The sequence below is a fragment of the Lagenorhynchus albirostris genome, chromosome 8, assembly GCF_949774975.1.
Source record: "Lagenorhynchus albirostris chromosome 8, mLagAlb1.1, whole genome shotgun sequence".
Taxonomy (NCBI): Eukaryota; Metazoa; Chordata; class Mammalia; order Artiodactyla; family Delphinidae; genus Lagenorhynchus; species Lagenorhynchus albirostris.
In genome coordinates, this window is record NC_083102.1 from 85174128 (window position 1) to 85189741 (window position 15614).

General features: G+C 34.5%; 1 protein-coding gene across 1 annotated transcript in view; it reads right to left on the bottom strand.

Annotated features, from left to right (window-relative positions):
• Window positions 1-15614, bottom strand: part of PHTF2 (putative homeodomain transcription factor 2) — a 187383-nt gene that overhangs the window by 80532 nt on the left and 91237 nt on the right. The window contains exons 11-15 of the mRNA XM_060157214.1: window positions 10329-10457; window positions 8586-8858; window positions 8225-8356; window positions 5703-5789; window positions 535-690 (exon numbers count right to left, since the gene is read on the bottom strand). Coding sequence (XP_060013197.1) covers window positions 535-690; window positions 5703-5789; window positions 8225-8356; window positions 8586-8858; window positions 10329-10457 — 777 coding nt within the window. The remainder of the gene's footprint in view (window positions 1-534; window positions 691-5702; window positions 5790-8224; window positions 8357-8585; window positions 8859-10328; window positions 10458-15614) is intronic.

Below are 15614 nucleotides of genomic sequence, written 5' to 3' on the forward strand. Positions count from 1 at the left end.
CACTGAAGAAAGGCTTGTGCCCTATCAAATTTCAAGTTTTGCTCTATAACACAAATGGTCTTAATCTAATAACATAGGTTCCTGAAAATTTTAAAGTAAATATGGGACTTCCCTGGTGGTGCAGTGGATAAGAATCCGCCTGCTAATGCTGGGGACATGGGTTCGATCCCTGGTCCGGGAAGATCCCACATGCCGCGGAGCAACTAAGCCTGTGTGCCACGACTGCTGAGGCTGTGCTCTAGAGCCCATGAGCCACAACCACTGAGCCCACGTGCCACAGCTACTGAAGCCCGTGCGCCTAGAGCCTGTGTTCCGCAACAAGAGAAGCCACCGCAATGAGAAGCCCGCGCACCACAACAAAGAGTAGCCCCCGCTCACTGCAACTAGAGAAAGCCCGCGTGCAGCAACGAAGACTCAATGCAGCCAAAAATAATTAATTAATTAATTATAAAAAATTGAAGTAAATGTAAACATTTTAGTTTAATATGTAGACTATAGACATTAATTTAAAACATAATAAACATGCATTCTCACCTGTTCAGTAAGTAATATTGAGGTATTGCTATATTTTTTACTTGTTTCTGATCCAAGGGTAACAAATCTTAGGAGAAAAAGTGTTAACGAGATGCACCAGATTACCAGTTCCCAATTGTAGTGACAATCAAGGAAGATCTCATGTACATGAAGCAACTGAAAGCGTATGAAAAAGGCAATATGAAGAAACAATATGATCCAAACAATTTCTTTTTAAAAGAAAATAACATTTTACTTCATACAGATAGATCATGGATATAGAATTACATTTTTAAAACATTCCACATTTATTAGGAAATATTTCAAGCACATAAAAGGTATAATGTAATCAAAACCCATCTAGTTACTTCTGTCAAATCTTAATATTTTGCAATATTCTTTCAGATTTTTGAAAAATAGAAGATTAAAGATTCAGTTGAAGCCCCTTTAAACTTTTCCTTTCATCATTCCCCTTCTTCCCCACCCCTCTGTAAGGGTAATGAATTTTGCATTTACCTTTTCCATGCAGTTTTTATAGTTTAGCTACATATTTATCCTTAAACTATGTTATTTTATATATATTTTAGAATTTATATAAATGCTATCACATTGCCCATATCATTCTTCAATTTGCTTTTTATTCTACTGGATTTTTGTTTTCAAAGATTATCCATTTTTCCATGATACATTAAGCTCAAATTCATTCATTCAAACTCCTACAAAGGTACTACAGTAAAACAATCAACCACAGTGGATTGGCCTACTCTACCAATTAACATTTATTGTGTTGTCAATTTCCTTATTATAAACAATACTGCAATAAATATTCTCTTATGCATCTCGTCTCCTTGTGCACATATATAAGACTTTCTCGAGGAGTTAATAGCTAGGAGTAAAACTGCTGAGTCCTTGGATATTCACACATTCAACTTTAGTAGATATTACAAACTTGTCTCTGAAAACAGCTGTGCCAATTTATACTCTCAGCAGTGTATCAGTCTTCCCTTTGCCCTCATATTTGTCCACACTTGGTATTATTCAACTTCTTAGCACCAATCTGCCAATCTGATGAGTATAAACTGTTCTCTTACTGTTTTAATTTTACTTTTCCTGATTACTTAGGGAGAATGAATGTTTCATATGCTTATTAGTTACTATGCTTCCTCTCCTGTAAGTTATCTTTTTATATTCTGTATCTAATTTTTTTCTATTACGTTGTCTGTTTTTTTTTTATTGATTTGTAGACGTTATATATTCTGAATAACAAAGCTATTTAAATCATGTATTTTGTCAGTATCTCTTCCCAGACTCTCTTTTGTTGTTTATGGTGCCTTTTGTAGTACTTACAATTTTTAGGGAAGGGCAGGACAGAAGAATATATGAGAGACTGAAGGTATCAGGCAAAAGTCTAAAATATTTACTGTCTGGCCCTTTACAGAGGAAGTTTGCTGATATTTGGCTTATAGGAACAAAATTGATTCTTTTATGTTGATGTTATATCCATTTTTGTTGATCTTGACCTTCTAAAAAATGTATATTTTTAATAATTTGTCCTTAAAGTTACTTCAATATTCTACACAATCATATAGTCTACAATGCTTTCTTTTCCAATCTTTATACAATTTATTTTTCCTATCTTCACTGGTTAGCACCCTCCATTAAAATGCTGTCTAGAAGTTATAGAGAGGGTACCCGTCTCATTCCTGATTTTAAAGTAAATATCTTCACTGGTTAGCACCCTCCATTAAAATGCTGTCTAGAAGTTATAGAGAGGGTACCCGTCTCATTCCTGATTTTAAAGTAAATATCTCCAATAAATATCATATGTATAATGTTTGCTCCAGTTTTTGAAAGATATACTTTTATCAAACTAAGAACAGTGCTTTCCAGTCATTGTATGAATCTCCACTGAAATTTGCCAATTTGTTTTCTGTAAATATGTAGATGATCAGATGATTTCTCCTTCTTTAATCAATTAAAGGAGTTCAAACTAGATAAATGGCTTTTCTAAAGTTGAAAATCTTTGCATCCCAGGGATAGACTGTCTTGGTCATGGCATATTTAGTTATTAAATTGCTAGCTTCATCTTCCTAGTATCTCTGAATCTAAGTTAGCTCACTGTTTCCTATTTTCATACTATCTGTCTGGTATTGGTAACAAGGTTATACTAAGTATATAAAATGAGTTGGGGGAATATTCCCTCTTCTCTCTAGATCTTTTGTGTAGGATTAGGATTACTTGTTTATTCGAACATTTGGCAAAATTCATCTGTAAAAACGACATGGGTCTAGATGATTTTTGTTGCTAGCAGATTTTCAAACTACTGAATCAGTACTGCTTTATGGTTATAGGTCTTCTCAGTTTTCAGTTACTTTTTGAGTCAGTTTTAATTAATAAATTACACATTTCTACAAAATAGTCCACTTAAGCTTTTAACTTCAATGACAAAAGTAATTTATACTAGTATTCTTAAAAAAAATTCTCAACTGTTTCAGCTTAATACTGTGATGTTTCTTTTTTAAAATGTGTTATTTGTTGGGGGCTTCCCTGGTGGCGCAGTGGTTGAGAGTCCGCCTGCCAATGCAGGGGACACAGGTTCATGCCCTGGTCCGGGATGATCCCACATGCTGCGGAGCGGCTGGGCCCGTGGGCCATGGCCGCTGAGCCTGCACATCCGGAGCCTGTGCTCCGCAACAGGAGAGGCCACAACAGTGAGAGGCCCACGTATCGCAAAAAAAAAAAAAAAAAAAAAAAGTGTTATTTGTAAGTATGTTTTGAAATTTTCAAACGTATGGTTTTCTTGTTGCTGTCGTTGTTTTCTACTTTAACTGCATACAGCTAGTGGTCTGTATGTCATCAGTTGAGAATCACTTTGTCGCCTAGTACATGAAAAAGTTTTACAAACTGTTCTGTGCCTGAAAAGAATATGTATTGTCCAATTACAGAACAAAATTTTTAACTATCTTGTTTAGATACATGTCTCTATTGTATTTTCGTCTGCTTAATCTATCAATTATGAAAGAAATGCATTAAATCTTCCCAATGTGGTATTCTGTCAATTTCTCACTACAGTGCTATTGATTTTGACTGTATATAGGTATGTTTGAAGTTATGGAATCACATGCATACAAATTTGGAATTATTAGATCTTCCTGATGAATAATTCTCTAAATTTTTATCAGGTTTCTCTTTATTCCCAATTATGCTTCTTAGGTTACAGTCTCCTTCATCTGATATTAATGTAAGTTCACCAGCTTTCTCTTGGCTAGTATTTATCTGCAATATATTTTTCTTTTTACATTCAAAACTTTTCAATGTTACTACGTTTCATGTGTCTTTTGTTGATAGCAATCGATAGATTTTATGTTCATTAGAGACAGAACTACTACAGCATGTACTTCAGGAACATGGAAATTAAACCTTGAAGAAAAGACTGAAATGCAATAAGCAATTGTGAGTAAAGAAATCAGTCTTTTTCCTTTTGGTTGCTTTTAGATTTTTCTCTGTTTTTGGTGTTCTGCAGTTTTTCTATAATGTGTCTAAGTGTCGATTTATTTTTATTGTGGCTTCTTGTTCTTGTTGTGCCTCCTAAACCTGAAAATTAATGTCTTCCATCAATTCAGAAAAACTCTTAGCCATTACCTCTCCAAATATTGCTCTCCCTCTTCTTTCCATCTGAAATTCCTATTAGATATATGTTGGATCGCCCAACTGTCTCAATCTCCTTTTCATATTTCCATCTCTTCATCTCTGTTCTATATTCTGGGTAATTTCTTCCATCTCCCAGTTCACTCTCTTTAGCTGTCTTAAATCTGCTATTTATTCCGTTTGTTGTGTTTTAATAATAATGTCAGTAACTGTATTTTTTTACCTCTATGAAGCAATGTTCGTTCTTTTTCAAATCTGTTTTTTCTTAGTGTTATATACATCATCAATCATTTTAAACAACCTTATAGTTTATCTGACCAGATATGAAGTAGCTGGAGATGTATTCCTGCTGTGTGTTAATCTGTTGATTCACTCATGTTGGATTGTTTTTTCATGTGTTCTGAAACCTGAAGGGGCTTTATCTGTGGAAATCCTGTGAGGCCTAGGGCTGCTGTCACATCTCCAAGAACAGTCTTGGTTTTGTTTCTTCCAGGTATCCAGGAGTCTAGGACTACTTTTTATATTAACTTCTTGACACAGGGGTAACAGGACAAGATCTGTAATGTACATTTGAACCCTGAACCTGTGTGAAAGGCAGACCTACAGTTATATATTCTTAGGAGAGACTTTCCCTGCCTCCTTGCCAAAATCTAGGCAGAATCAGACAAGCTTCCTTATTATCTTTCTGTGCTGTTAGGCACACTGTTTTTCTTATTCCACATTTTCACTCAGACTATGGCCCTTTGAGGATTCTGGCCTTATAGTGTATTTATAAGGAGGTATGGCAGGTCAAGGCCTCATCTTCTTGTCCTCATATGGGCATAAAGTCTCAAATCTCTCAGATACTAACACTGACAATGTACCTCACCATAACATTAACACATATAATTAATTGCTGTTTTTCAGTTTTATCTTCATTTTTGGCCCCTTACTGTCCTATAAACACAGACATATATGTAATATGTATATAAAAAAGCTCACTTATGTATATTAAAAGGCTGTGTTTTTTCCCAGAATTGTATGATGTTCTAAAGCAGAAGAATTTTCAGGTAATCTAGTATGTCTTATTACTGGAAATGGAAGTTTAAATTTCATAGCATAGAATATATCCTGAGATATTTTTGTGCTTCCTGACTAATCTTGGTCAATGAGAATTCTTTTTCAGAGCATGAGGCAGTCAACTCACAGTGACAATTCAGATACAAAATAAAAGAATTAATATTAAATGTGAAGAAAGAAGAGATTCATGGAAAATAGTCTGAAAATTTTCCTAACTCTAACTCATAACTTTGTTTTGGGAAATAAAGATAACCAGGTGAATTGTAGACAAAAACTAATTATTATATGTTCAATCAATAGACCCCTGAGAATAAGCTAGCTGCTGTTCATGACAAAGATGAGTAACATGCATTTATTTATTCTACAGAAAAAAACCTGTAAAAAGTCAATGTCAAATTACTTATTACTTTGATTGTTTATTATTAGAAAGTTGAATATTTATAGATCTGATTATCTAATTTCTACAGAATAAGTTAACTCACCTGGGCACAACAGATAAATACAACTGAGATAGTTAACAAGAAAGCAGATGAAACTATGACATCAACTGATCGCTGAGGACCTCGACGCTGGGGAAAAAACGGAAAACACTTTTAAATATATTTACTAATTAGCAGCTAATTCCATGCTTTCAATTTAGGTATTGATCCATCACTGCACGTTGATCATAGCTTACAGCACTGAGAATATACCTAATTTGTGAGATGAATTCTAATTATAAAGTGTTACTATTTCCTGAGGATTTGCAACACAGTGAAAATGGTGAATATACAGCCTAGAATTCTTAGGTTAACTTCCAAATATTGCATTTTGTCAAACACTAATCATTTATTCAACATGTTTTTTTGAGCATCTGCTCAGAATGAGGCACAGTGCTAGGAGCTGGGAACACAGCAGAGAACAAAACAGACATGGACTCTATCATCACAGGAACTTGTTGGGAGTCAGACATCAAGCTCATAGTCATAGATGTATATATAAATTGTGAGGAGTGCTACGAAGGAAAGGTATAAAATGCTTTGAGAAAATTGGTAGGGAGTTTGGTGTAAATATCACTTCCTTAGGGAGATCTTCACAGGCCCATACTCCTAACTCCCAAAAAGATTATGTAGGCCTGGGAAGATCTCTCCAAGGAAGTGATATTTACACCAAACTAAGGTGCAGGAGCATGATGGCACATGGCAGTGTTGTTGGTAGAAGGAAGGGCATGTGCAAGAGTATAAAACAGAAAAGATCATAGTGCATTCAAAGAACTAAAGCAGTGTAGTATGGCTGGAACGCAGGGAAGAAAGTGTTTCAAAACGAGACAAGAGGGACAGAGAGGCTATCCACAGGAGCTAGGTCATCAAGGGCATTGCTAAGATCTTGTTGTTCATCCTAAGATCAATGGAGAACCTTCAGAAAGCTTTAAGAATATGTTCAAATATACATTTTTAAGACATCTCTGGTAGCAAACTGAAGAAAATATTAGAAGGAGAAAATAGGAATGCTGTGAGGCCAGTTAAAAGGCAGCTGCAGTAGTCCAATGCAGAAGATGATGGGTGGCTGCAATTAGGGTGGTGGAAATGGGAAAAAAAAAAAAGAAGTAAATGGATTCAAGATATGTTTTGGGGCTTCCCTGGTGGCGCAGTAGTTGAGAGTCCACCTGCCGATGCAGGGTACAAGGGTTCGTGCCCCGGTCCGGGAGGATTCCGCGTGCCGCGGAGCGGCTGGGCCCGTGAGCCATGGCCGCTGAGCCTGCGCGTCCGGAGCCTGTTCTCCGCAGCGGGAGAGGCCACAGCAGTGAGAGGCCCGCGTACCGCAAAAAAAAAAAAAAAAAAAAAAAGATATACTTTGGAAGCAGAAAGGGTGGGAAATGGTGATAAACTGAATGTTGGAAATGCAAGAGAGGAAGTCAGCACTGAGGATAATTCCTAGGTCTGGAGTTACGTATTTCCCTCACTGAAGTGTAAGCTCCTAAGGGTAGGGATTTTTATCTCATCAATAGTGAATGGAACATGGCTAACATTAAATAAATGTTTATTGAATAAAATAATCAATGCATAAAAGAATACAATACCTACTTAGGGTTGATAATGAGGGGAAATTTTAGGTGGCTTCTCACTAAGACAGGGAACAAAGATCATATCTATCCTTCCAGAAGTGTCACAGTGAGGAAAAAATAATCTACACCAATCTGTAGCATCTCCCAGTGGAGACTAACTTAGCTGAATTTAACAAGTTAAATAAACAGAATAATGAATTTTTTAAATAGAAGTGTAGACAGTGCATATTTTTTCTACTTCTTTCCTTGTTACTTCAAAATGAAAAGCATTAAAGACTTAAGTATGTCAGAGGATAGTTGGCCTTTAGGTCAATTTTATTAAGACATGATTACTCCATACATAATGAAATTCACTGCTAATGCAACAAATAATCCTCAGAAGAAGTATTGTCCTAAAACTAATTCAGATGTTTCCCATTTCCCTCCTGAGTTTTTATATCTTAATTCCATAATTAGGAAAGTTATTTTAAAAGATTAAGGAAAAAGAATGGCATGAAAAGGATGGCTTAGCATTGCAAGCTAAAATTTCCAAATAGTAATAGGCCACTTCAACGACTCACTGACAGATTTTTTTTTTATTCTTTTTTTAAGCAGTGGGCTCCCTCTGCTGGCTTGTGATAATCATTCTAGGTAGAAACAAAATCTTTAATCTAGCTTTTGAATGAGTAGAAGTTGGTAAGATTTATGAACAAAGATAAATTTAGGACAATCTGATCTTGAATCATCTACCTAAAATGCATTTAAGCCTTTCAGACTTCAGATGTTTTACTGTAAAGAACCAGTTTAACATTTATTTTGAATTTCTGCATATGGATCAAAATGAACACTAAGTGTGGCCATATAGCACCATATGAGTACAAATCTGACTATAAATCTAGACATACATACATAATGACAAAGAAACTGGAACTATGAGAGGGAGCCAGCACGTTAAGAGTACTTTTATCACTACCATTCTACCTTAAGATAGGACCGGAGAGAGAGCCACATTTTTATATTCTGTACTTTCTTCAATCGGAAATGGGGAACCTCAGATTTTCGAGCCCTCCTTGCCGATGTTAAATGTCCAAAGAGTTTTGCAAAAAGTAATCGCTAAAAAAGATTAAAATAAAAGTTAATTTTCAAGTAGATTACCATATAAAAACAAAAATCAACAAAATAAGGATTATTAAGATTTTATTTGGTTACGTATTACAAAAACAAAATAGGAAAATAATTAGCTCAAAATGATTTAATGAAATTCTAAAATACTTCAGGAATACCTTGAATATTATGAAAAGGATGAAAATATTCTCTATTCAGAAGTCTATATTATACCCACCTGTTTATAAGTTCTTTCTGCTACACAGAGCAAAAAAAAGAAAATCCACACAAGAGACACACGAACCACAAAACTTATTATAACCATAGAAAGAACTATGACATCTTCATTAGAACCAAATGCAATCACATAAAGTTCTGAAGCAGAATGTGCTGTGAGTTGATCCAAGTCTGTAGCTTGAGAGAGTCGGAAAACAAATGGAGTTAAACCCAGGATTAGAGAGATTGCGTTTCCAAAAATCTGGTATCCTATTCCTGGTATATGGCTGTTTACCTTTATAGAGAGAGACGAAAAAAGAAAAAAAAAAAAAACTTACACAAATTTTATCTACAGTAAAATAAATTCCTAATGAAGCATTATTTTATTTATAGCAATATGAAATAATTTTGTTAAAATATATTAGTTTTAATACATGAATAATGAAATTTAAATTTACTCAAAGTCTGTAAGTCATTATTTTTTCAGTTTTTAAAAACACTTCATTATCAGATCTCTAATTCACTAAGTAGATGCAAAAGGATTTACTAACCCAGTCTTAACTGGGATCTTGAAAAAAAATTCTATTTATCTCATTAAAAAGTTAGAAATACTTACAAACACTGCAATATTGAAAAGAATGAGGAGATCTCATATACACTTAAATTCAGTTACAGAAAAAATCTAGAATTATATACTTACTCGATAAATTTATAATTTGTGTTTTTCTTCAAAGAGTTCAATATACAAATGGATATCTCCTTAAACTCTAAAACCATTATCTTTTATATACATACACACATATATATTTTTTTCTGAAACCATTTCAGAAGAGAGACTATGCTAGAGGGGTAAAAATTAAATAAGAGGGGGGAAAAAGGGCGGGGGAATTATAAAAAAAGAAGGTTGGAAATTAAATAATGGGAAAATATAAAATTGGTAGGACTGGGAGGGATCTTAAATATCATCTAGCTACCTTTTTATCATGATATTACACAGTATGTAAAAATTCCCAGATACTTAAGGTACAGAATATCACCTAGATCCAAGTCTTTAGGGACTCCTTGTCAATAGCTTTTCATAGCTCACACTGAGATATGTAATAGGACGTGAAGTAGATCAATTTCTGAAACCAGTTATTTTAATTCCTGTCCCACATAACGTGTGCACAAAAGTTCTAGTTAACAATACACAAGAAATTTAAAATTGCAACTTAAATCATGCTTAGTTGTCCAGAGGAATCAGGTAAAATTTAAAAAGTAGTAATGATCTAATAAGAGAAATAATAATAGAAACTGAAATTAAAATCCATAGTATTTGTATTCTACATCTTCAAATAACTCAAGATTTTTACTAGTTGCATTACTTCTATATATTTAAGTTGGCAAGCATCAATACAAATTTTCCAGTTTGATTTTTTTTTTAATGTTTTGGGTAGTAATAAATAAATGAACCATGGTAAATGATACAGGAAAATACGTTTTCATCAACACTTGTATATATCTAGCAGCTCCTAAATTTGACCCATTGAAAGCAAAAAAAACCCATAAAAGTAGAAAATTTTAGACTGTATCATCTCTTCTTAATCAGAATATGAAACATTAAAAGGTGAGAGTGATTTGGTAACAAATCACTGTTGAAATCACTGTTTAAATACAAATTAACTTTTTCAGGTTGAAGAAATGAGGTGAGTAGGTTATTAGTATTTCAGTAATCATTTAATATATTAATAATCACTGTCTAAACAAATAAAATTTAAAAACTCACTCTGTTCATTATCATTCCACTGATTTCAAGTACAGACATGTCTGCTTTCTTGCAGTCATTGCCTTCCCATACGATAGCGCTTATTTTTTCTAATCCTGGGTGGGAACTATGGAGCCAGGGCAAATGACTCTATAAAAAAAAAAGAAATTGGTGAATATATTAACTGCATTTCATAATTAAGATATATATGTGTGTATATATCTGTATACACACCCTATTTTATCTACACTAAAAAACAGAAATTGGTGAATGCACTTACATTTATAGAATATATGTATCTGTACAAAGCTATATTGTGTACAATTTCAATGACACTAAAATTCTATCTTAGGGCTTCCCTGGTGGCGCAGTGGTTCAGAGTCCGCCTGCCGATGCAGGGGACACGGGTTCGTGTCCCAGTCCAGGAAGATCCCACATGCCGTGGAGCGGCTAGGCCCGTGAGCCATGGCCGCTGAGCCTGCGTGTCCGGAACCTGTGCTCCGCAACGGGAAAGGCCACAACAGTGAGAGGTCTGTGTACCGCAAAAAAAAAAAAAAAAAAAAAATTCTATCTTAAAATCAGTTAGCGGGCTTCCCTGGTGGCACAGTGGTTGAGAGTCCGCCTGCCGATGCAGGGGACGTGGGTTCATGCCCCGGTCCGGGAAGATCCCACATGCCGCGGAGCGGCTAGGCCTGTGAGCCATGGCCGCTGAGCCTGCGCGTCCGGAGCCTATGCTCCACAACGGGAGAGGCCACAACAGTGAGAGGCCCGCGTACCACAAAAAAATCAGTTAGCATATACACTGAACAGATGGCGTAAGAAATTATGTTTATAAAAATACATAAGTTAAGAACTTTCTGTAACATCTATTAGGCAACCTACTGTTCAAAAATCCTCTAAAATTTGTCAGCAAAAGCACTTAGTCGTCAATCTGTCTCTTTTCTCTTAATATACAAGTGTTCAAAAACAAATGCACATTAAATTCATATTACTAATTGTTCATACTACTGACTGTCCAACTTATGATCATTCAATACAAAAGAATATGATAGCTGAGATATGAACCTCTTTGAAGGACTAAACAGTGATACAATCTCATTCAGAAAGAGATACAAACTTACTCTTAATATTTGATTTAGTTACTTTTCTGATTTTTTAATCTAGCAATTCTCCAAAGGATCAATTTAACTTTTTTCCCCCTTGGAGCAAATATTGTGAACTGAAGCACCTAGAGGTAGAAGGACTCTCCCAACTAGAATAACGTATCTCTCGAAGTCTCAAGGAATAGAAAAAGGTAAAAAGAAAAACTGAAAGCGTTAATGCAAAAAAATCAGATACTTAAAGTTGAGGTTTTTTGTTTGTTTGTTTCAGATCTATAATTAAAAGAATAAAACTTCAAAATAGGATAGCTGGGGGTTAAAGATGGCAACAAATTAATAAAACACTAATATTTACATTATCAGATATTGATAGAAATAACACTAAAAGATTAGCCCCAGAATGGGATAAATTTGATAAATTTGTTTTATTACATTACATTATTTCTAAGTTATTTTTATAACATATTTCATTGAAATAACTTCTAACAATGAACAGAAGAATCTACTTCAGAATATTCTTTGAGGACAAAAACATGATTGAAATATGGTAAAGATATGCTTCTGTAAACTTAAGGAAGATATTTTCCTCTAGGGGAAGTAAAGTTGCATTGACTCATTTCAGTTAAAGGTATAAAATAATAATACAATAATATGTAAGAAAATAGACATGGGAATTATTCTGACCTCGTACATTAATTTTCTTTATGAACAATTATATAGGCAAACCATAATGCCAGTAGTTATGCTACTGGCAAACCTCTTTTACATTTAGTTATTTGGCTATCAAGAGATTTTCTGTAAAAATTTATCTGTTCCAAAGATATAGTATTTTAATATACATTAACCTTCACAGTATATATTTCACTACTGGAGAGCCTTAAGAGCTATGAGATACTAGTTATTAACTATCCACTTAATTCCTCAAATTACATTTTATAATTTTTCCCCAAACAAAATACTCTAGTTTGGGATAAAAATAATTTGCACCAAAATATGTATCAAAATTTCCCTGGAACTTTAATAATTATGAAACATAATGGAACTAAAAAGCTAAGAACAAGTATGAAAAGCTGAATGGAAAGAGTGTTAAGCCACAGAGGTAACAGATTAAAACACCAATATACAGGCTTTTTTTTCCTTTTAATTCTCAGTCTGTAACAGTGAATTACATGAAGCAAGACATACTATACCAAGAATGTACATCTAGAGACAGAAATAGGAAATCGAAAAGTTCTTCACTCTACTTCCAAAAGTACTCATTTTGCACCAGTACCTTCTAACTAGCATTTGATAGCATTTTCCTATTTCCAGAAAGGCAAAAGGCAAGAGAGTAGAGAGCAACTAGAAACTGGAGAATTTTAAAACAATTAATTAAAAGATACAGGGGCGTGTGTGTGTGAAATGTACTCAAAAACAGGGGATATGGGGATAGATTTATAAGTATAGCTGATTCACTTTGTTATAAAGCAGAAACTAACACACCATTGTAAAGCAATTATACTCCAATAAAGATGTTAAAATTTTTTTAAAATATTGTACAAATATGTACTGCCTTCAGTACGTGAGACTTTTTAAAAAAGTTTCAAAGAAAACATCAGAGCAAATCATTCCATTTTATAATTTTATGACATAGATTCTTCTTAGTTACGTTTTTCAAACTAAAATCTGCAACTCTTTCAATGGTTGCTCTTTATCCTCATCAAAATCTCAACTGCTTTGCTCCCTGTTCATTCACAACTGCCTGGAAACCTTAACACTTTAAATGGCAGCATGTTTTATTTCAGGTAAATTCACCATGACAATTGCTTTCCTGAAGTTTCCACCTGTGGTAACTGTAGCCATTAAAATACGGCTTTACCCACTGAAGAATTAATTTCACTTGAATGTGGCTTTATATTTTATTATATACTCAGCCGTGACTACAGGAGAAAAATTTTCTCTTTTAGAAATGTTTCAGTAACTATTCACCAAGAAAATAAAACAAAACTACAAATTTGGTGACATACTGACTAGAACACGCTGATTCAAATACTCAGTGCTTCTTCACATGAGGAGGAATTTTTCAGTCTTCATGGTAGGCAGAAAAGGATCCTCCAAACCTAATACAGACCTTAGTCAAACAAGAAAAAAAGCAGGCAGCTTTTCATTAAAGGGAGCTAATTTCAGCTAAAACTGAAAACATGAGCTTATTTTTTAGGAGCCTGAGAATACAAAATGTGTGTATAATCAAGTATATAACCCAAAAGCAAAACCAAAGTAAACCTAGAATACTATAATTAATATGCAGAGTAGAACATTAAAAAATGTTTATTTTACCAAAAAAAGAAGCAGAGTAGTGTGACAGATTTAGGACCAATTTATTCTGTAGAGCATTCATTAAAACAAATTTTTTAATCATTTAAGAAAGGCCTAATCGGCATGTTTTGAAAAACTTTATTTTGTTTCATTCATTCATCCAACTAATATTAAACACCTACTATGTACCAGGCACTGTGTGATACAACAATGAGCAAAACACATGGTCCCTGCCTCTGTGCCACTTATGGGATTGCTGGGGAAATGGCTCATAGGCGTTTTCCTAAACCTCAATTCCAGTTATTATCCTCTGTGACTTAGATGAATACACAGATGACTCATCCAACACCCTTTTCTCATGCATTGTTCATTGTTTTTTTCACTTCTTAAATTCCAGGGAGTTTTGGCTATTCCCATGGCCACACCCTGGACCCTGTCACCACAAATTGCTCTACATCTGAAATGAGTCTCCAGCCACAGCCTCTCATCTTACCAGGTCTCTCAAACCTTCAATTCAAAACACACTCTTCCCTGAACATACCTATTCTTCAAACTATCAGTCCCTTCTTGGTTTCATTTCCTTCTCAATCTAACATGTCTAGATTTTTACCATATCCATTATTTCAACCAGCATATCATCCTCTCTCTTGTCCCTTGAATAGCAACTATTTAGCGCCTACACTGTATGACTTTGGGTGCATTATTTAATTCTGAGCCTCCATTTTCTCATCTACGAAACAAAAAATAACCTACATTGTTATAGGTCATGTGGATTGTATGAGACAATGCATCTAGATTACTTTGCACAGTGGAAGATATATAATAAATGCTTATTAAATGTTTGCTACTATTATAATTATTACAACTATATTCCAGAGAAAAGCATACAACTATGTAGAACAGGCAACTACAAATTCATAGTTTCAGATTCCAACTGGACCCTCAACCACGTGGCAGTGTGACTCTTTTTAATGTGTTACTTGGCTTGAACACAAGCAAACACAAACTCTCTCCCCATCATCTCCATTTCCCACAAATGAAAATGTCAAGCCTTCACCACCATCCACAAGCCCCTTATTCATCTCACTTCTTTACTGTTAATAGACCACCTGGCCTCCTGCACATCAAAGAACAGAGATCATCAGGCAGTAACTCCCTTGTGGTCTTACCTGCTTCGTGCACTCTTCCTCCTCCTATTTCAGCAGAGGACGTGTTCCTCGTCCTGCAGGAGGCTAAGCTTCCTAATCATGCCTCCCCTCCAGAACCCTAATCATTCAACAACTTCTCCTGTACCTCTTCAATTCTTCCCTACTGTTTTTTTCTCCTATGCACATAAGTGCTCAAGTGTCTCACATCTTCACATTTAGGAGGTGGGGACCAAAACATTCCTTCAGTTTCTCCAACCTGTCAGGTCCATGCTTCTTAAACCTCATTCCTCATTTTCACCCCTCAGCCCTCTGTAGCAAAGCTTCTTTCCGCTAACAGTTTTCCTGAAGCTGAAGCCAAAATGAATGGATATATTTTTAAAAGAAACATTTCAATCAGATCGAGAATAATAATACTTGGTTTTATATTTATTTTACCCCCATTTGCTTCAGGTATTTTAATTTACAAAAATTACAGGCAAAATTGAAACTTACTCTGTACCCTTCCCTGCTCTCATTCCCTTTTTAATTCCCCAGATCTATTATCCTAAATTTGGTGTTCATTATTCCCTTGCATGTTTTTATATGCTTACTGCATATGCTTTTATTCATAAACAATATATAACCTTGCATCTTTTAAAACTTCATTATAAATGGTATATTGTACGTATAATTCTGAAACTTGCTTTTTTATTCAAAGTTATATTCACAAGATTTATTCTTTTTGATATATGTAACTAAGTTCATTCAATTTCACTGCTGTATAT